Source organism: Nicotiana attenuata, chromosome 7, assembly GCF_001879085.1.
Source record: "Nicotiana attenuata strain UT chromosome 7, NIATTr2, whole genome shotgun sequence".
Lineage (NCBI taxonomy): Eukaryota > Viridiplantae > Streptophyta > Magnoliopsida > Solanales > Solanaceae > Nicotiana > Nicotiana attenuata.
In genome coordinates, this window is record NC_031995.1 from 95494240 (window position 1) to 95515651 (window position 21412).

The 21412-nt window shown below is 35.5% G+C and overlaps 1 protein-coding gene across 1 annotated transcript; it reads left to right on the forward strand.

The window, feature by feature from the left end:
• LOC109229511 lies at window positions 7527–10231 on the forward strand. The gene is made up of 2 exons (XM_019394979.1): window positions 7527–7802; window positions 8528–10231. Exons 1-2 carry the CDS (start codon window positions 7769–7771, stop codon window positions 9874–9876), a joined length of 1383 nt encoding a protein of 460 aa, XP_019250524.1. The 5' UTR covers window positions 7527–7768; the 3' UTR covers window positions 9877–10231.

Consider the following 21412-nt stretch of genomic DNA (forward strand, 5'->3'; position numbering starts at 1 on the left):
TATTTTGGGTCTACGGAACGGTACTCTGAGAGATCCCCCTGTATTGCATATTTACTTGGGACTACAGAATGGTATTCCGGGAGATCCCCCAGCACTGCATATTTACTTTGGGACTATGGAACAGTATTCCGGGAGATCCCCCGCGCATTTACGTTTGGGACTACGGGACATATCCCGGGAGATCCCTTGTTGCTATTGCTGTGTTCTAAGCTGTTGTTCTTCTATGCTTATTTCCTGGTTAAAATTTCAGTATTTATTTCTTTACCACGATATTTCTTTCTATTAAATTCTATTATATTTATACCAGTAGGGCCCTGACTTGATCTCGTCACTACTCGACCGAGGTTAGGCTTGGCACTTACTGGTACCGCTATGGTGTACTCATGCCCTTTCCTGCACATATTTTTCGTGTGCAGATCCAGGTACCTCTTACCAGCCACATCACCAGTGAGGCGAGCTAGCTATAGAGACTTCAAGGTATATCTGCCGCGTCCGCTGACCTTGAAGTCCCCGTCTATTCCATCCCAAGTCAACCCTTCTTGTATATTCTTCTCGTATTAGACTCTGGAGTATGGGAGTACTGTGTCTTTCTTTAGCTTGTGACTTATGATATTTCGGGTTTTGGGAGAGTTTATATACTGTTCGGAAGTGATTGTTGTATATGCCGAGCGACATCGCATTTCCTTATTTAAATTTACCTATTAGTTGATAGCTTTATTGTTTTCTTGTTCCTTTATCTTCAAATGTTAGGCTTACCTAGTCGCAGAGACTAGGTGTCGTCACGACGGTTCACGGAGGGAGAACTAGGGTCATGACACTATTGGTTGTAAATGGATCTTCAGAAAGAAATTTAATCCTGATGGATCTTTAGATAAATATAAAGCTCAGTTAGTAGCAAAATGATTTTCTCAAAAACAAAATATAGATTATTTTGATACATTTGCACCGGTGACTAGAATTTCTTCTGTTCGAGTTGTAATTGCCTTAGCTTCCATCCATAAGCTTTTTATCCATCAAATGGATGTCAGAACAGCTTTTTTAAATGGTGATTTAGAAGAAAAAATTTATATGGTTCAACCTGAAGGATGTGTCATTCCTGGACAAGATAATAAAGTTTGTAAATTAATTAAATCTCTTTATGGCCTTAAACACGCTGCTAAGCAGTGGTATGAGAAATTTGCACAAGTCTTACTGAGAGACGATTTTTCTTCAGTGGAGCTGGATAAATGTGTTTATACTAAAGTGGTAGACAATGATTATGTGATAATATATCTGGATGTTGTTGACATGCTTATATTTGGTACAAGTTTAAATATTGTGCAAAGTACTAAATTATTTCTGTCTGCTAATTTTGATATGAAAGATCTAGGTGAAGTAAATACAATATTGGGAGTTAAAGTTATAAGGAGTAAAGATGGCATAATGTTATCGTAAGAACATTATGTTGAGAGACTTCTTAAGAAGTTTTAATATTTTAATGTCACACCTATGAGCACTACTTTTGATGCTAATGCTCAATTGAAAAAGAATAATGGTGACACAGTTGCTCAGTCTAAATATGCTCAGATTATTGGGAGTTTGATGCATTTAATGAATTTTACAAAGCCTGATATAGCTTATGTTGTGTGTAGACTGAGTAGATATACTAATAATCCCAACAGAGATTATTGGTCTGCATTAGCTAGACTAATGATATATTTGAGAGGAACCATGAATTATGGTATCCTATATAGTGGATTTCCTTCTACTTTAGAAGGGTACAGTGATGCAAACTGGGTCTCTGATTCAGATGAGACAAAATCCACTGATTATGTATTCACCCTTGGTGGTGGTGCAATATTGTGGAAATCAGCTAAACAGACGATCATTGCTAGATCGACTATGAAATCAGAGTTTGTAGATCTGGAGTTAGCTGGTTCTGAGGCAGAGTGGCTAAGAAACTTCTTAGCTAATATCCCTTTAATAAATCACGTGTTGCCTCCTGTGTTTATACATTGTGATTGCCAAGCGGCAATAGCTATAGCAAAAAATAAATCTTATAATTGTAAAAGTAGACACATGAAATTGAGACATGATATCGTAAAACAGCTGCTGAGAGATGGAATAATTTCCATTGATTATGTAAATTCAGAAATTAATTTGGCCGATCCTCTGACTAAACCAGTGGGAAGAAAATTAATTCTTCAAACCACAAAAGAGATGGGTTAAGACCGACATGTTGTCAATAGAGATGGTAACCCAACCTATGTGATTGTAGATCCCATGAAGTAGGTTCATATGAGTAATAACAAGTCGATATTGGCACTGAAGCACTAAAAGAGAGTGCTTGACTGCTACTAATTGAGAGGATGAGTTATAACTCTTAATGAAATTCATAGTCCTTATGGATGGTGTATTTAAAAGCAGTATACACTTGATGAATTCACCTATATGAGAGTAGAGTGGGGCCGCTCCTATGAGATATAACCAGGCATGCGCATGGCCTAGTGGCGCAAAACCGCGTTGAACAACAAAATTGTGAGGGTCGAAATGTGATTGATAAAATCTCTGACTTACAATAAGAATTAATGGTTCATAAAAATATTATATTTCACCAGTAATTCTGTGAGTTAAATTTTATTGATCTAAGTTTGGTTCATAGTCCAGAAGACACCAAACCTATTACATTTTGACCATACAAATCCAGCAAATCTTACTCTTCTTTGTATGAATTTTTTAAAAATATGTGGGGGAGTTGTTGTGATATTTCCAAAAAGTGGACAAATGTCCATCCATGTGACAACTTGCATGGGAAGTTCAAAATAAATGTCATACACTTGTCATGGTCTAAGCTTCTCAATTAGCCTATAAATAGGCCTTCAATATAGCCATCAAGCATCAGCATCTTTTCCTTTGCCTTTTCGTTCCTCTTCAGCTTCCTTTTCTTTCCTCCTTAAACTTTTCTAGTCTACTTTCTTTGTTCCCCTCTTTTAAATAGCTGGGTTTGTAATTTCATATTTTGCTGATTCTTGTATCCTCTAAATAAATTAGAGATGTGCTTGTTTAATCCCGGGGAAACATTTCACATTACTAAAATAGTTTCTTAGGATAGTGCCAGCACGACTCAAGCCAATTCGTGTATTTACGCACGAAAATAATAATAATAATAATAATAATAATAATAATAATAATAATATTATTATTATTATTATTATTATTATTATTATTATTATTATTATTATTATTATTATAAGAATCAAAATGCTTACACAAATGTTATATTACTAGTCGTATAATCGGCTTGCCTGCCTTATTAACATCTTTAATTTTCTTTGGACATATATCCGGGCATAACTGTCTTAAATTTTTTTAGATTAAACTTACATATTTAGAGCCATATAGATGTACTATAATCGCAAAATCTCATATGTTTGAGAATAGCCTTTCAATTGAAAAGCACATAACTCCCCGAATGGTAATAGAATTACATAAAATAAAAAATAAGTAAATAACACCTTATAATATAATATTATATAATAGAATATATTAACGTATGAGTAAAGATTAAAATCACATCGTTATTACTGTGAGCAATTTTTTTCCTTTATTCTTTTACTTTTGTGTTCTCTGTGTGTGTTCTTTTTTTTTGTTTTTTTGGTTGATGATTTGGGAAAAACAACAACTTTGGTTTTGTTATGAAACAATAAAAGAAGAAGAAGAGTATTGCAGAGAATAGTAGGGAGAGAGAATTCTTATTGATTTTGAGATAAATTACAATGGAATAGAACCCTCTATTTATAGGGAGAGGGTGACTTAGCCACCAAGCAATGAACCCTAGAATCTCTCTAAATATAGATATTCATCATAAATATAATTCTATTTATAACACTCCCCCTTGAATGTCTATTAACAGATAATGTGTCTCGTTAAAACCTTAACTAAAATAAAACCCAGTGGGAAAAAAATTCTAGAGAAGGAAATAGAGTACACATATCTAACAATACGCCTTTTGGTTGCCTCGTTAAAAACCTTGCAAGGAAAACCCAGTGGGACAAAACCTTATAAGGGAAAAAGAGTACAACACGTATTAACTCCCCCTGATGAGAGCATCAATTCACATCCTTGAGCATTTGCATTCCAATCTTGTGCACCATCTTCAAAAGATCTTTGGTAGAGATTTGATGAACAAATCAGCTATATTAACTTGAATGAATATATTGCACCTTGAAATCATCATTCTTGATAGAGATGAATTGTCTTCATATGATCTTGTTGGAATCATCAGTTCAATATCTTCACATAGAGGTGAAAACTCTTGCAATCATATTATCATGCATATAGTTATAGCAAGATACATTTGTGCACAAATTGCACTGAGGAAGTGGTACTTCAAGATCAAGAATTGTATATGCTTCAAGCAACTTAAATCCTTCATGGATTGTCATATAAGTTAAGTCATATATGCCATATAGTGGACTTTAGATGCGTATCAAGTTTTCATGTCATGCTAGACATATAAGATATCGAAAACTGATTGCACATACCATTGCCTTTATACTTTCAAGTGTTTGAACCGCAGTTCCAAAACTACATGTCTTTCATATGAAACCAATTCTACTTGAATTGTTTCTCTAGACTTAAGATGCTCATATATATTTAGCGTTATCATAGATGTTGTCGACAAACATTCTATATCGGTTTCAATATTTTTTTCATAAAGACATAACATAGAGATCTCTTCATTCATATTTTCAGGTACCTGAATCTCTCTTGAGATTTTATGAAGTGTTATGTCATGTGATCTTCTAGATCATTTGCCTCCTTTATTATGATCATTTTGATCATTTGCTCATCTTCTTTATCAAGAAATTTATTTGAAACCGATTGTCTATACGCTTTAAGCTTACCATAGACTTTGTCCTTCTAGGACTTAATAGGAGCATTTGCAATGAGAATATAGTTACTTTCTTTGGGTCAGCAAATGTGTCTGGCATGCTTTGCAATAAATTGCACATGAACTATACTTTTATGAACCTCAAGTTCATATTATCTTATTCGAGGATCTAGATGTATAAATGATAATTCATTCCACGTAACTTTTTCTCAACTGGTTATCATGTCTCCCCCTCATGTTAGAAAAACTAACTTGTTACCTCAACTTTGAGAATCCACCTTTGTGCGTTATGGTGTTAATCAAAATATACACCGCACATCAATAATAATAAGATGGAATTATTTGGTTCCTAACCCTGAACCACTTGTGAGGGGAAAAAATAATATACTTTCGTATATAACGTATATCAAACTGATATATATATATATATATCTTTGTTCTTATAAGCAATAGTTTAGCTATTAAGTGGAGGCACTCAATAAATTATCTTGCTAAACCAACTGTGATGTAAACCAACTTATCAAGAAAAACTATCTTGAATAAAAATCTGGAAATTATGCTCTATATTTAATTATTGAGCAAGTTACCTCGCAAACACCAGGTTGCGGGTCAATAATAATTGCACATGTAACCATCTCATAGATGCATCTTAAATGGTATACATGGCAGATGAATGGGCCCATATTCACCTTTGATATTTTCAGCATTCATGGGATTCAATCCCAATTTTAGTTGGTCAATTAATTAATGAGAACAGCAACATAAGAGAATTCATAAAGAACTTTCTAGTTCTTTAATATTTACCCATGTGAATTCTCTTTTATTTTTGCACATCATACTTAAATTAACATGGCTAAACCAACTATGCCAACTGAATAAATTATCAATATTGATAAACTTCAGTTTACACCATGACGTGTGCAATTATCAATAAACTCCAAGTTTATTATGATATGGGTTTTTATATCAATAAACTTCTCTTCATTGTGGCATTCTTTTGTTTGTGTAGTACAAACTGAAGAATAAAGCGGGTAGCGTTTCACATACATATTACCCCGCTACAAGTTGTAGTAATAGAAGATATTAAATCTTTCCTTTATTTATAGTCTCAGTATGACCAACCGCTTTCGCGAATACTTTAGAAACTCAATAAGTTTCTTTGAGACTTACTACAACAGAACGTCTTATTGATAATCAATTTTCTCAAAATAGTATAATTGGCTCTTGCAGAGTTCTCAATTAATTTTGTAGTACCACATATTCATCAACACCTATATGGTGAATATCTCTTTTAAAGAGAAAGTTATACCATTATGGTTATGGTCAAAATTATATGCAAGATCTGTTTCTTGCATTACCGTTGTCTTTTAACAATCACAATGCCAAAATATTTTGGCGTACAATAGGTACGTGACCAATAACCATTCATGACATTATTTTCTTATATCATCTCAAACCTCCTTTTAGAGGTGAGTGCGGTATATNATTTAATAATAATAATAATAATAATAATAATAATAATAATAATAATAATAATAATATTATTATTATTATTATTATTATTATTATTATTATTATTATTATTATTATTATTATCGTTATTTTCCGGTGTCATTTCCCCATATTATTCATACTTTTACATTAGCGAATCGGTTTGTATTTACTCCGATATTAATGGAGCTTCAACATGAAATGAATGAATTTCATGTGTCAAATATATTTTTGAAAAAGTCAAACTTACCCCTCAATTTTTACTACCCTCTGATCTGTTATATTAATGGTTCAAAGCTCCATCAAGGTAAGGGCAAATACAAACCAATTAGTCAAGGGTACGAATGACTCCCAAAATTTTTACTACCCTCTGATCTGTTATATTTATGGTTGAAAGCTCCATCAGGGTAAGGGCAAATTAAATACAAACCAATTAGTCAAGGGTATGAATGACTCCCAAAATATAATGAAAGATAAAAATTAAGATATTTTGTAAAAAAATATCTTATACGGTACAACATTGTCTTTGATCCTTTTTCTTAAAAAATAAATGGATTAAAAGTCATATGAGATATTAAGTTCAAAAATACTCTGAAGTATTTGATTTCTTTATTTTTATATTTTGGTCTATGAGAACTCAGCACACCATTAATCTCGATTCATATTTACTCTTCCCTCTAAAGGCGGCCATCTAGTGTTGGAGCCACCTCAGGGTACCAATTGACACTCTTTCACTGTAAAATTATAGTACTATATATATAACTAGATTAAAAATTTGATCTTAATATATATATATATATATATTTATATATATATTCAAATTAGTTTGCATATATTTTTTTACAATAATTTGAAGTATGCTTCTAAAATATTCAATTATACCCTTAATCAATTAAAAAATCCAAATATCCCTTCATTGTTGTTACCACCTTCAGGATGAAAAATTGTTTGTAGAAAAAGTAGATATTTGAAACGAAAAACAACGATGAGACTCTTATGAATAAATAGGTAAACATAAAACATATTTAAGACAAATCTCAAAGATTAGGGACCCATTTGAACATTTTCCTTATAAAAAAATTGACAAGTAGAAACACGGTTGGGAAACGGTGAGGATTTCGGTGTTATCTAGTGCAGGCTTTTTCCAGTTTACCTCAACAGAACCCAACAAATTTGTCTCCCCCACCGGCACACACACACACTCTTCAACTTCTTCCATTTGGGTCTCTCTCTCTTTCTCTCTCTACATTCACAAAAACCCCATCTTTCTCTCTCTCTCTCTCTTGACTCTTATCTTTTTTCTTGTATTCGTATACATGTCGAATTCTTAAGAAAGACAACGACTTACTTAGTAAAAATAAAAAGATAAGATGAGGATGTTAATGGCCATTGATTCTTCTCTATATGGTTTCTTGGTTATTGCAGCTTACCCCAAAAGGTATTCTTCCAAAATTACTTCAGATTTAGTCCTTTTCTTAGGTCTTGGCTTCATTGATTGGTAATTTTTCATCTACCCCACCTCCACTTTTACTTATACATCCACTATATTTACACATATTAAAAAAAAGAAAAGATTTTTATACTAAAGATTAAATTTTTATATGTTTTCTAAAGCTTATGCACTTTACAGGGTTGATTCTTGGATTTGGGTTTAACGTAATTAGGGATTTCTTCATTTCTGCATCTTTTTTTTTCTATTGCAGTTAGTAATCTGTTCTTAGCATCTCATTCTTTTGTTGCATAAAAATAATTAGGGCTTTGTGAATCTTGTTTTGCTCTACAAAATTCCATATTCATTTTCTCTTGACCTAGGTTTATAGTATTTGTTGATATTTGCATAATATTAGGGGTTTGATGTAGGTTTGATGTTATAGGGTTAGCATCTTTGATGTATTTGTAAAGATTAGTCTTTTGTCAAATTGTTCTTTGGTAGAATTTTGTGAGATAGTAATATTTGTCCCAAAAAAAGAAAAAAAAAAAGAGAAAAGGGAATTGTGAGATAGTAGATACTTGTTGTTACTGTATTGTCAATGGAGAATCATCATCCTTCGACCCGGTTGTCCATGGATTCGAGTGCTTCTTCTTCACATGATGAATTAGACCTCGAGATGAATCGCCAAGTAGTCATAACTTGTCCACCTGATATTAATTTACCTTTATCAGCTGAGCGTAGCCCTCCTCCGCAGCCATGGAACTCGGAACACTGTGATATTCTTGATGTTGGGCTTGGGACCCAAGTATATGAGACTGAAAGTTCTCTTAGTGCATCTAAGGTTGGAAGGAAATGTGCAAAACGCTTAGATAGTATTTGGGGTGCTTGGGTTTTCTTTAGCTTTTATTTTAGGCCCGTGTTAAATGAGAAATCCAAGGCAAAGATGGTACGAGATAGTAATGGATATTCGGGGTTTGATAAGTCTGATCTCCAGCTTGATGTATTCATGGTTCAACATGATATGGAAAATTTGTATATGTGGATTTTCAAGGAAAGGCCCGAGAATGCACTGGGTAAGATGCAGCTCCGGAGTTACATGAACGGGCATTCTCGTCAAGGAGAGCGTCCGTTTCCCTTTAGTGTTGACAAGGGTTTCGTCCGATCACATAGAATGCAGAGGAAGCACTACAGGGGACTATCAAATCCTCAGTGTATTCACGGGATTGAGGTTGTTCCATCTCCTAATCTCGTGGTTCTTGATGAAGAGGAGCGCAAAAGATGGATGGAGCTCACAGGTAGGGAACTCAACTTCACTATCCCACATGAAGCAAGCGATTATAGTTCATGGAGAAACCTCCCCAACACTGAATTCGAGCTCGAGAGACCACTCCCACCAATTAAGAGTAATTCGCATTCCAACCCAAAGAAACTGGCTAATGGATCAGGGCTTAATTTGTTAACTCAGCCATCCAATCACAACAATGGAGACGCGATGGATCTACTACCTACCAATGGCAAAAGGAAAAAGGATTTCTTCCCTCACGTAAACGAAGACGAGTGTTATCTGCCACTAAATCCTCCATCCTATCAAACTCCGGATTTGGAAATACACCCAACTGAACCACATTGGTTACATGAATTTAGTGGGGTTATGAGGGACGCCTACGGGCCTGTTACGGCTGCAAAAAGCATATACGAAGATGAACAAGGTTACTTAATTGTTATCAGTTTGCCATTTGTTGATCTTCAAAGGGTGAAAGTTTCCTGGCGGAACACGCTCACACATGGGATAATAAAGGTGTCTTGTTTGAGCACATCTCGGATGCCATTCATCAACAGACAGAACAGAACTTTCAAGCTCGACGATTCATCCTCAGAACACTGCCCTCCAGGGGAGTTTGTCAGAGAAATTCCTCTCTCAACAAGAATTCCTGAAGATGCTAAAATTGAAGCATATTACGACGAATCAGGAACTGTGCTCGAGATGTTGGTGCCAAAACTCTGTGAAGGGCCTGAAGAACATGAAGTTCGTGTTTGCCTCCGTCCTCACCTTGGTGGTAATGACCTCATGTTGACCTAAAGAAAGAAGTAGAAACACGATCGTGATCGTTAGGAAGTGTGCCTTATTATGCACCAACTTAGTTTCTTATGATGTGGTTTATGAAACTGTGATCTATATTCGTTTTCCACGCACACTAAATGTGGTTGCCTTGTTGATAGGTTTTCCGACTAGCTTTAGCTTCTGTTGCAACAGTATGTTACTATATGAAATTTGATACCCTTGTTTAGTTTAGTCAATTGATATTTTGTCATCCATCAATTTCATACCTCTCATTGGAATTGCTTGCAATGCTGGTTTATCACAGCAATTCGGTTTATTAATAACTGAAGCATCTTGTATTGGATTTGCTTGCAATGCTAGATACTGTTTTGTTCTTCCAGATCTTAAAATTGAATGAGGAAGTAAGACATTTTGTTGTATGACACAATGATTTGTCATATTGGTATTCAAGAATTGTTTGAATGCAATCTAATCCTTTACAGCTTGTTGGATGGTTGTTACTTTTTGTATTGTATCGTATTATTACTTATTGTATCGTATTATTACTTTAGATACAATATTTGTTTTGATTGTTACTTAATTTTTATTGTACTGTATCGCTTAATTCCTTGTTACGTAACGGAAAAAAGTGTGTTTTTATGGAACGATCGATTTGGTGTGGTCGCGTCGTTGCCATTTTTTTTTTCTCTATCTTGTCCTTTCTTATTATTAAATAATCTTATTTTATCCTTCACCTTACCTTTTTATATAATAATTCTATCGTGTACCTTACTTTTTCTTTATAATATTGTAAGTTTAGTCTTCTTATTGTTGGTGCATTACATCATGAAACGGTTAACAATACAATCTGTCCAAATATTATACCCATCAAATGATACAGTATAATACAATATAATACTATACGATATTTTATGAAATGATACACCACAACCATCCAAACAAGCTGTTAGATACCTTTTAAATTAATAATTTATATAATATGAAATATATTTCTTAAGATTAATATAGAATCTAGATTTAAGTATTAAGTATTGGGTTCGGCTGATCAACTTGCAAACGTTGTGGTCAAAGGTGGCAACTGCTATAAACTGACTTTGTTGGTTTCCTTTTGAGCCTTTTTAACAGGAATGAAGTGTTTTTCCTTTTTAATATTCTGGTTTCTTAAATAATTGTAGAAACTTTTGTATAGTCAAAAAAGTACTTGGGTACACCGTGCGTGCTAATTTTTTTAATTCTAATTTTCTTGATATAGTGGGATAACGACGTTTAAATCCGATACGCGTTTCTTAAAAAATAACGTCAAGTATATAAGATAGACACAGGCATTTAGCAGTAAATTGACCTTTCAGATAAGCAATCATCAAATTATCATAGTTGACCTTTCTTATCTCCAATATGCAGGTGGGAACTTATAGGCGCCTAGAATAAATAAATTAGAGAACTCCTATCAACAAAACAAAAAGGGAGATTGTTGGATATTGTTTTGATAATGGCAGTATAATTTCAACGAAATTTATTTGTCAACCATGTTAATCTATGTGCCAGGAAAATATAAGCAAAAGAAACAACATTAAGAAGGAAGATACAAGAGAGGAATTTCAAGAAAACTGGAGAATCAAGCTAACGATTCACAGGAACCTATACAAGGAAATGTTTAAACAAACTGCATCTCAGGAAAAAGTGTCACGACCCGATTTCTAACCAAGTCGTAACCGGCACTCGGTGCCTTAACTGGACCGAGCGAACCATCTTGAATTTTCTATTCTGTTTTATTTCCGTTATGCAATGCATCTCAACACAATTCGATATGACTTAAAGTAATACTTTTCTAAATTTTTCAAATGAAATAATATTCTGAAAAGAAATTCATTCTGCTATCTTGAATACATTGAAAAATAAATGTAATGCAAAGTGGACACCTATGACTCTATTCTGACTCTGTCTATGAAGCCTCTAAGAAATACCGAGATAATAAGACAAAGTTCTAGAATCAACGAACTCCACGAACTAAAATTGAGCTCACCAAATCTTCTGGTAATGGGAGGAGAATATCCTAGCTCGTAGCCTGCTTACCTGCAAAATATGTACCTACATTGACATAGGTCAATGTAGGTCCCATGAAGAGAACGTCAGTACACTATAGGGGTACTCAGTAAGTAAAGCAATCCTCCCACTAAAGCTGGAACGAGACTCTGAAAGAAGTATGTATGCATGATATAAGAAAATTCTAAAAGCTTTTGATAAAGAGTTGAAACAAACAACTCATATATCTAGTATAACGTTCTTCTTGATGTCATGAATAAAAATTCTCTTCTTTTCTTTTCTATTCTTTTCTTAAAAAAAAAAAAAAATTTCAAATAGATAGATACATAAACTTTCTTGAAACAATCCTTGTAAATTTTCCAAAGCATTTTCTTTTCTTTTCTTTTCTCGGGAGTTCCATTGATTCTGACATTCTTTCTGATTCTAAAAATGTCACCATATGATCGGTATGGTGGACGATCCCAGCCCAATCGTCTGGGCCCCATTCCTGTGGTGCTTCACAGTTCAAGGTTCTAGCATGCTCGCGTTCTTGTGCCTTACCAGGGCACTTCTATCATAGTGCCTGAACCAATGGTAAGCTATTCTCCTACTCTGGCAGAAGTAGTTTCGGGGTAACATAAACCACTATAGGCTATGAACCCTTCTCAGAGATCTAAGAAAACTCCCAAAATGTTCTTCTGAGTAATTCTTGAATCACAAAAATTTAAAACAATGATATATCTTCATAGTTCTCATCAAACAGTTCCATAAAATCATGTAAAAGAAATTTTTCAATATAGTCTATACATTAAAGAAACATATGCAAGTCATAAATGAACGGGACATGATTTATGGAACAACAGATTATTCTTGAGCTATTAACCATGATATTCATCTAAGATCTTTTCTACAATTCTAGTGGATAATGTGAGTCCACTCGTTCCATTCAAAGCCCACATTAACACCCTATACAGTCCAACAATAACTTATGGCATGATCTTTGTGAGAAGACAACTTTAGTAGAAGCATTGTCTCTACTCACCTTGACCTTTCTTTTGAATACCTTCGTTTGCTCTAATCCAATGGGTTCAACTCACCAAACAAATCTATACATAGTTAATTTAAAGATCAATACTAGAAGTTCAAAGATTTCCAAAATATAGAAATCCTAGGTTTAATTTTTCTCTCCTTCTAGGGTTCATCGTTAATCTAACTTTCTGTAGTAGATTTTAGGAACAAATATAAACCATAAATCTCTCAAACAATTGTGGTTGAAAGCGGTTACGAAACTTACCTTAAATCACGAAATCCTAGGTTAGCGGAGAGACCTTGTTCTTGAGTTCTTGTTGAGAATCTAGCGATTTTGAGATGGAATTTTATTAGAATTGAGTATTCCAACGCTAATCGCATTGAAAACTCACCTTAGGTGGTATGAAAACCCTTGGATGACTTGAGGATGAGAGGGGAGGGTTAATTTTTAAAGAATGAGGCTATTTTCTCTCTCCCGTCCCTTTTATTTCATTTTCACGCCTCACGGTCCGCGCCCAACGCCAACTAAAATGCCCAAAAATTTTACTTCTGACTTTGGCGTTTTGATTCGTGCCTGGCGCTCCCTGGGCGCCCAAAACATCGCCCATTTTTCTGACAGGATAGTCTTCAGTAAAATGCCTATAACTTTTTATAGGAGTATCGAAACGACGAAAGGTTTGAAGTGTTAGAAACTAGACTTCAAGGGATTTCTTTTGATATATAATTCAAATCTCAATTCATTACATATTGATAGATATGCTCATTGAAACTTAGGTCATGTGCGACTAAGGTCATTTTCATCCCCTAAACAACTCCAATGGATTCCAATGTACTCCTCTCCTCTTATAACCATCCATTCAAACTTCTAAACATAAGATTTATGTTATTTTATACCTTTATATCTTTTCACATACCTTTGTTTCCAACTTAGAGCTTGAGCGAGAACATAATACTTAGCAAAAATTCTCCAGGGCTTTACAAAAAGCTCGAGCCAAGCAATGGCAAGACATCACAGTTGCTACATGATCGCATGTCTGAATCTCAGGGGAGGCTAGTAAAGCCTTTGCTTTTGGCCCCTTAAATTTTGGGCCCCAAAAATTAGTTTTAGTTCTGAATTTTTTATCTTATTTTCGCTTAGACAATATTGAAGTTTATAGAAAAAAGAAAAAAAGTACAAAAATCCATATAAAAGTAGAAAGAAAAACGGTTTATTTTTTAACAATAAAAATATTTTAGAACTGTAAATTAAGCTACTCAAATCTTCATATTGGTAAATAACGTTCTTTACAACAAGATCTAAGGTAACACATTGTAAATAAGTGACTAACATCTAACTTCAATTTTATTACCTATGTGAATATTAATATTATATTTTATAAGATAACTATACTATAGACAAAATCCAGCAATCCAGAAAATCTGCCAGATAAGAAAACAATCTTCCAAAGCTATTCATCTGCAAAATAGATCAAACAGAAGAACCAATTTGTAACCTTGCATCATAAAAGCGCAAGAACTGAAAAATGAAGAGCGATATGTACTTCGAGCATAAGCATAAATAGAGTTTTGATTCTCTAGTCTAAACTTATGAGCAGAGGAACTAGCTATCTAAATTCTAAAACCACAAATATAAATAGGGAAATTTTTTTCATATTTTCAGACGCATCACGCAATTTCATAGCACCAAAGTAAAAAAGAAAAAGAAAAAGGAAAAAAGGAAATGCAAGCTCAAAGTACCTAGGGGGAGGCAGGTTGAGGTCAGGTAGGATTTTCTGGTCATCTCCAGCATTGCCAAGTACAATATTGTACTTGACAGCCATTGTGGTTGCGCAGTCAGAAAAAACAAAACGAACTTGGGCTTTACCCTTTGTACAGACATAGACCACACACAGAGCAGTTGTGCTATCAGTGCCCTCGGTGGTGTACTCCGTCATAAGATACCTCCCTCCACCACCTGGTCTCTTCTAGCTGAACTCAAAAGTAGCTTCTCCTACAGCCCACAACAACATCGTTACCATCTTTAAAGCCAGTTTCTCATTAGCACTCCACGTCCCACCTATGGCATCACGCTTGTTTTGACTTTTTCCGAGGCTATCGTAGGAAGTGGAGTGAAGATGTACAGTTCCCCACCCTCTTCAACGGATAAACGATCTAAAAAGAAAAATGTGACACGGATTAGAGATGTTCTAAGCAGCAAAAAGAAATTTCACAAAAAATATGCATAGGATAGATTGTACCTAACAAGTTGATTGGAGAAACTACATATAAATCCAAGTCATAGATATGTACACTAGGGAAATGCTTCCCCTCTACTTTTCACTTGTAAATCAAAATCAACTCCCAATCTATGGGACAAAACTTTATTCCCACACTTTTAGGTTGTTAGTATACAATGTATCCTTTCTCCTCAGCCTCTCGAAAAATAGACGGTTCTTTCCCTCAAGAAAAATGGTGGTGTACTCATCCACCATCTCATCCAACCAATGACAAGGAGCTGCACCACTATCATTGGACACCTGATGGAAATTCAAAGGTTGTGAAAGAGATAAACTTGAAAAACATAGAAATAACAAAATCGATGAATCCTCAAATCAAAGATACATCTAAGGAAGCCAATGTCCCAAACGACAAATCTACGATTTACTGCTTTTTAGGATATCAACAATATCGTTTGTTCCATAAAGCACAAATGCAGATAACCTACAAAATTAGTTCGACAATTTATGCGTCTTAGTTTAACTGGGTACGGAGTTTAAGAAAATTTTAAATCTTGTGGTCTCAAACTAAGATGTATGTAATGCACCAAAGTATCCTCAAATCTTGTAGTCATAAATATGTCATATGAAAAGTTGGAGTTAAAGAGTTACTAAATAAAGAAAGAGACATTCTTTTTTAAACAGACTAAAAATGAACGTAAGACACATAATTTGAAAGGAGGCAGTATTACCTTTCAAGTCCCTCCATTGGAGGCAGAAGTTACCTCTTTGATAGACCTTCTAAGATAGACGAAACCTTTTCCATCAAAAGGTCTGATGTATCACTGTTCCAACTCTGAAAACCGAAAAAGAGAAAGCAGGATAATAAAAGTTTCCTAATCTAGAACTTAAGAGATTGCTTAGATTATACTTCCCAGATGGATAACCAGATATCGCCATGGATTCTTTCTTTAAAGTATTTATTTTAGAAGGAAGAAATTGCCATAATTCTTCAGTTGTAAATGGCATAAATGGGTGCAATAGTCTTAGGTCATTCTCCAAACAAAGCATCAAGGTGTCCTGGGCAAATCTTCTTGTATCAACTAATTCTGGATTATTACTAACAAAGTATGACTTGGTTACTTCTACAAACACATCACACAACTGAAACTGCCACCACGAATATATTGATGTGGCTGTAGCTAGGAGATCGTAAGATTCCAGGAATGAAACAGTTCTCATAATGGCCATGTTGTATTGGGGAAAATCGAGTTAACATGTGGAATTAATTATGTGCTGACATGTCAAGACACGTGGATCAATAAAACAGTGACAGCTAGCAAAGAGTATTCAAAGAGATGCGAGATTTATTAGTTACGAGCAAAGGTACAAGAAACAAGAAGGAACGGTTGCTCGGATCTCTTCATAATTTGAAGAGATATCGAAGGAATGAACCTAGCTAGCAAAAAGTACAGATACGTATTATCTGTAATTAATAAGCATCAATGATGGAAAACATTATAGAATCTTCATGAAACAGTTGCGATTGCCAATTATAACGTTACATTAACATCATTAATTACTCATAATGACTCTATTATGAGAGAAAAGAAACGTAATACTTAGAAATAGCTATAAAAGGAGAGGAATGATATTTGTAAGGGGACACAGATGATTATTGGAATATACTGATTTACTTTGTTTTATCTCTCTTACTCAGCTACTTTTAAATTCAATTTTTCTTTTTCATTACACAATTATTTCCTTATTTGATTATCAGTAACCCGAGTTCTTCTAAAATTAAGCTTTGACCGAAATTCCTATTTTTTGGCCAAACAAATTGGTTCCGTTACCGGGAATCTGATAATCTTTCACTTTCTAACCGACTCTTTTGTCGAAACAATCATGTCGAATATCAACGACAACAACCAACAAAATTTATAACACCAAGAAAATCAGCAACATCAGGAGAATCAACAAGATGATAGAACTCCAGTTGCCTCAGAACGAAATTCTCCTCGGCAATCCCGAGAGGGGACTCCTGACGGGTCTGAATCAAATATGAATGAGCAGTTCGAAAATGATCAAGCTATTGATGAAGCTTTGAAAAAATTAATCGCCCAACAGGTCAGTAATGCTCTTCAAGCTTTTGCTAACCAGCTGCCAGGTGCTGTGCCACCAACACCAACTCCAAACAACAACACCGCGGAAAATCCTCGCTCAGGACTCGTTAACTCAGGCAGTGGAGGAACTCCTAGCGAATCTCTTGATGGAGGGTCAGGTAACCCAGTTAATTCTGATTTACAAAGTTTAGTACTAACTTTGCAGAAACAGCTCAAGGAGTAGAGCGATCGCATAGAGCAGATACCTGGAGTGTCGCATGTAATTAAGTGAATAGATATAGAAAAATACTCTCAACAACCTTAGAAGCCAAGTGCCGCTCCTTTACCGATTCCAAAGAAATTCAAGATGCCCGATATTCCGAAATACGATGGAACAACTGATCCACGGGATCACGTAACTGCATTTACAACTGGAGTAAAGGGAAACGATTTGACCAAGCAAGAAATTGAATCAGTGTTGGTCAAATAATTTGGAGAAACACTTACGAAAGGAGCATTAACATGGTACTCTCTTTTACCTGAAAAGTCTATTGATTCTTTTGCTGAGCTTGCAGATTCATTTATCAAAGCACACTCGGGAGCTTAAAAATTTGAAAAACGAATGGAGGACATTTTCAAAATAAAACAAGGAGATACGGAGCTGCTCAGGGAATTCGTAGACAGACTCCAGCGTGAAAGGATGATGTTGCCACGTGTGCCTGATAACTGGGCAGCTATGGCCTTTGCCAGTAATCTAAATGAAAAAAGCTCAGAAGCCACGAGGAGACTCAAAGAAAGTTTGCGAGAATTTCAAGCAACAACTTGGAATGATTTTTATAATAGATACAGCACGAAGCTTCGGATAGAAGAAGATACTATCATTCAGTCTCGGAAAGATGAAAGGCTGAGTTCAAGATGAGCTGAAACTGAAAAAAGGTCCGGTAAAAACAGGTACGAGCCTTACATGGGACCAGCAGGAAGGGATTCGCGTTCAAAACAGGAAAACCCAAGGTATGATCCTAGATCAGGAGATAGAGAGTCAGGTTCATCATCAAGGTTCGAGAAAGAATGAAACATGCGAGATACGCGAGATGATGACAGAAGCTCGAAAGCAAAGATCGGAGGCTACAGTTTTAATGTTAGCACATCCGAGTTGGTGGCTGTTTTAAGAAGCATGGGAGACAAGGTACGGTGGCCAAAGGAAATGAGATCAAACCCAAACAGGCGAATTCCCGATTTTTGGTGCGAGTTTCACAACGATCACGGTCACAAAACGGCGGATTGCAGATTATTACAATGTGAAGTAGAACATTTATTAAAATAAGGGTATTTAACTGAATTGTTTAGTGAAAAGGGAAAGCAAGCATATATGAAGAATAGACAGGAACCGCCAAAGCCTCCTTCACCAAAAAGGACGGTTAATGTCATAAGTGGAGGGGAAGAGATCAATGGCTTAACATACACGATAGCAAAGAAAGTGTCAAAAATTACAGTTACCCACGGGAAGTGAGTTCGACAGGTTTTGGAAGAAGATAGTATCACATTTGATGGTGCAGATGCAGATGGCGTGCTAAACCCGCATAATGATGCATTGGTAATATCTTTACTTGTACATGACACTAATGTAAAACGAGTTTTGATTGACCCAGGTAGTTCCGTAAATATCGTTCTGTTAAGAGTGGTAAACGAGACGCAAGCCAATGATAAGTTGATACCCAAGGCATATACCTTGTCTGGTTTTGACAACTCTAGCGTCGTAACAAAAGGGGAGCTAATACTCACCACATTCGCAGAAGGAGTAGTCAAAGACACCAAATTTCAGGTAGTGGAAATAGATATGGCTTACAATATAATTCTCGGGAGACCATGGATTCACGAAATGGACGCTGTTCCATCTACTTTACATCAAGTTATCAAGTTTCCATCACAATGGGGAATACGAAAAATCCGTGGTGACCAACAAGCTTCTCGAAGCATTAACTCTGTGGCAGATTCAAGCGCAAAATGTGACGAAAAATAGAAATCACAGAATTTAGTTGAGGATGCAGCAACACGAGCCTCAACTGAAGACGGGCAAACAGATGTAAATTCGAGGCCTGATACTATTCAAGAACCAGAAGAAAATGAAAACATCAAAACAACGATCGAGGAACTGGAAGCTGTGGTACTATTTGTACATTGGCCAGACAGAATAGTCTACATTGGAACCAACCTTAGCCCAGAGATGAAATGTAAGTTGATTGAATTTTTAAAGGCTAATGCAGATTGTTTTGCTTGGTCCCATTCAAATATGACAGGTATACCACCGGAGGTAATGACTCACAAATTAAATGAAGATCCATCGTACCCACCCGTCAAACAAAAGAAAAGGAAGCAAGGCTCCTTCAAGAATTAGGTGATTCAAGATGAGGTGCAAAAACTTTTAAAAATTGGGTCCATCCGCGAGGTAAAGTATCCAGATTGGTTGGCTAATACTGTAGTAGTGCCCAAAAAGAATGGTAAGTGGCGAGTTTGCGTATATTATACTGATCTAAGTAAAGTTTGCCCTAAAGATTCTTTTCCATTACCGTACATAGATCAAATAATTGATGCTACTGCAGGGCATGAATTATTAAGTTTTTTAGATGCCTATTCAGGATATAATCAGATTAAAATGGATCCTCTAGATGAAGAGAAAACTTCCTTTATCACAGACAGGGGGACTTACTGTTACAAAGTTATTTCGTTCGGCTTAAAGAATGCTGGGGCAACATACCAAAGGCTGGTGACTAAAATGTTTCAAGAACACCAAGGAAAAACCATGGAGGTGTATATAGATGATATGCTGGTCAAGTCACAACAAATAGGGGATCATATTCAACATTTGACTGACACATTCCAGATTCTTCGCAAATTTAACATGAAGTTAAATCCTGAGAAATGTGCATTTGGCGTGTCATCAGGTAAGTTCTTGGGTTTTCTTGTTTCTAACCATGGCATTGAAGTAAATCCCGCGCAGATTAAAGCTATTGAGGAAATTCCGAATATACTCACGAGCAAAAAAGAAGTACAAAGGCTGACAGGAAGAATAGCAGCCTTGGGAAGATTTATTTCCAAGTCGTCGGAAAAGTGCTTCAAATTCTTTTCAGCCTTAAAAAAGCAAAATCAATTCGAATGATCTAAAGAATGTCAACAAGCGCTTAAAAAGTTAAAAGCGTACCTGTCAAATCCACCATTGCTAGCCAAACCAAAAGATGGGGAAAAATTACTTATCTACCTTGCTGTTTCAGAAGTTGCGGTAAGTGCCGTATTAGTACGAGAGGACCAAGGTAAACAATCTCCGATTTATTATGTTAGCAAGTCTTTATTAGATGCTGAGACTCGATATCCTCATTTAGAAAAACTTGCGCTAGCATTAATTATGGCATCTAGGAAATTAAGGTCTTATTTCCAATGTCATCCTATCTTTATGATAACTGCCTATCCATTACGTAATAAATTGCATAAACAAGAGTTATCGGGTAGATTAGCCAAATGGGCTATAGAGCTAAGCGAATATGACATTACATATCAACCTAGAACTGCAATAAAGTCACAAGTTTTGGCACATTTTGTGGCAGATTTTAGCCAAGGGATACAATTGGAAGTAGTAAAAGAACTGCAGGTATTTAACGGATCTAATCCAGGTACTTGGATCTTATTTACTGATGGTTCATCAAACGTAAAAGGAGCAGGTCTAGGCATTGTCTTGGTACCACCTGCGGGTGAAACCATACGACAAGCCATAAAATGTCATCCTATCACTAATAATGAGGCAGAATATGAAGCTGTGATTGCAGGTTTAAAATTGGCACGAGAGCTCGGAATAGAGCAGGTCATAATCAAAAGCAATTCGCAGCTTGTAGTTAACCAAATGCAGGGGACTTATACAGCTAGAGAGGCAAGGATGCAACAATTCCTAGAAAAGGCATGGGATTTAGTTAGACAATTCAAAACTTGGAAAATCACGCAGATACCAAAGGAAGAGAATGCCGAGGCAGACGCTCTAGCTAATCTTGCATCCGCTGTAGAAGTAACAAATGAAGAAAACGCTTCCGTGATTCATTTGTTTCATTCAGTACTTGATCAAGATAAAAANGGCTAAATGTGACAAGTGCCAAAGATATGGTAACAACATGCATCGACAGCTGAATTATTACATCCGGTTGTTGCACCATGGCCTTTTAT

What these genes read in the sequence shown, in the direction of transcription:
- LOC109229511 (XM_019394979.1), top strand. Translation starts at nt 7,769, where the DNA reads ATGGTTTCTTGGTTATTGCAGCTTACCCCAAAAG. An exon ending in ATTGCAGCTTACCCCAAAAG is followed by an intron (nt 7,803 to 8,527) that starts GTATTCTTCCAA and finishes TACCTTTATCAG; the next exon opens with CTGAGCGTAGCCCTCCTCCG.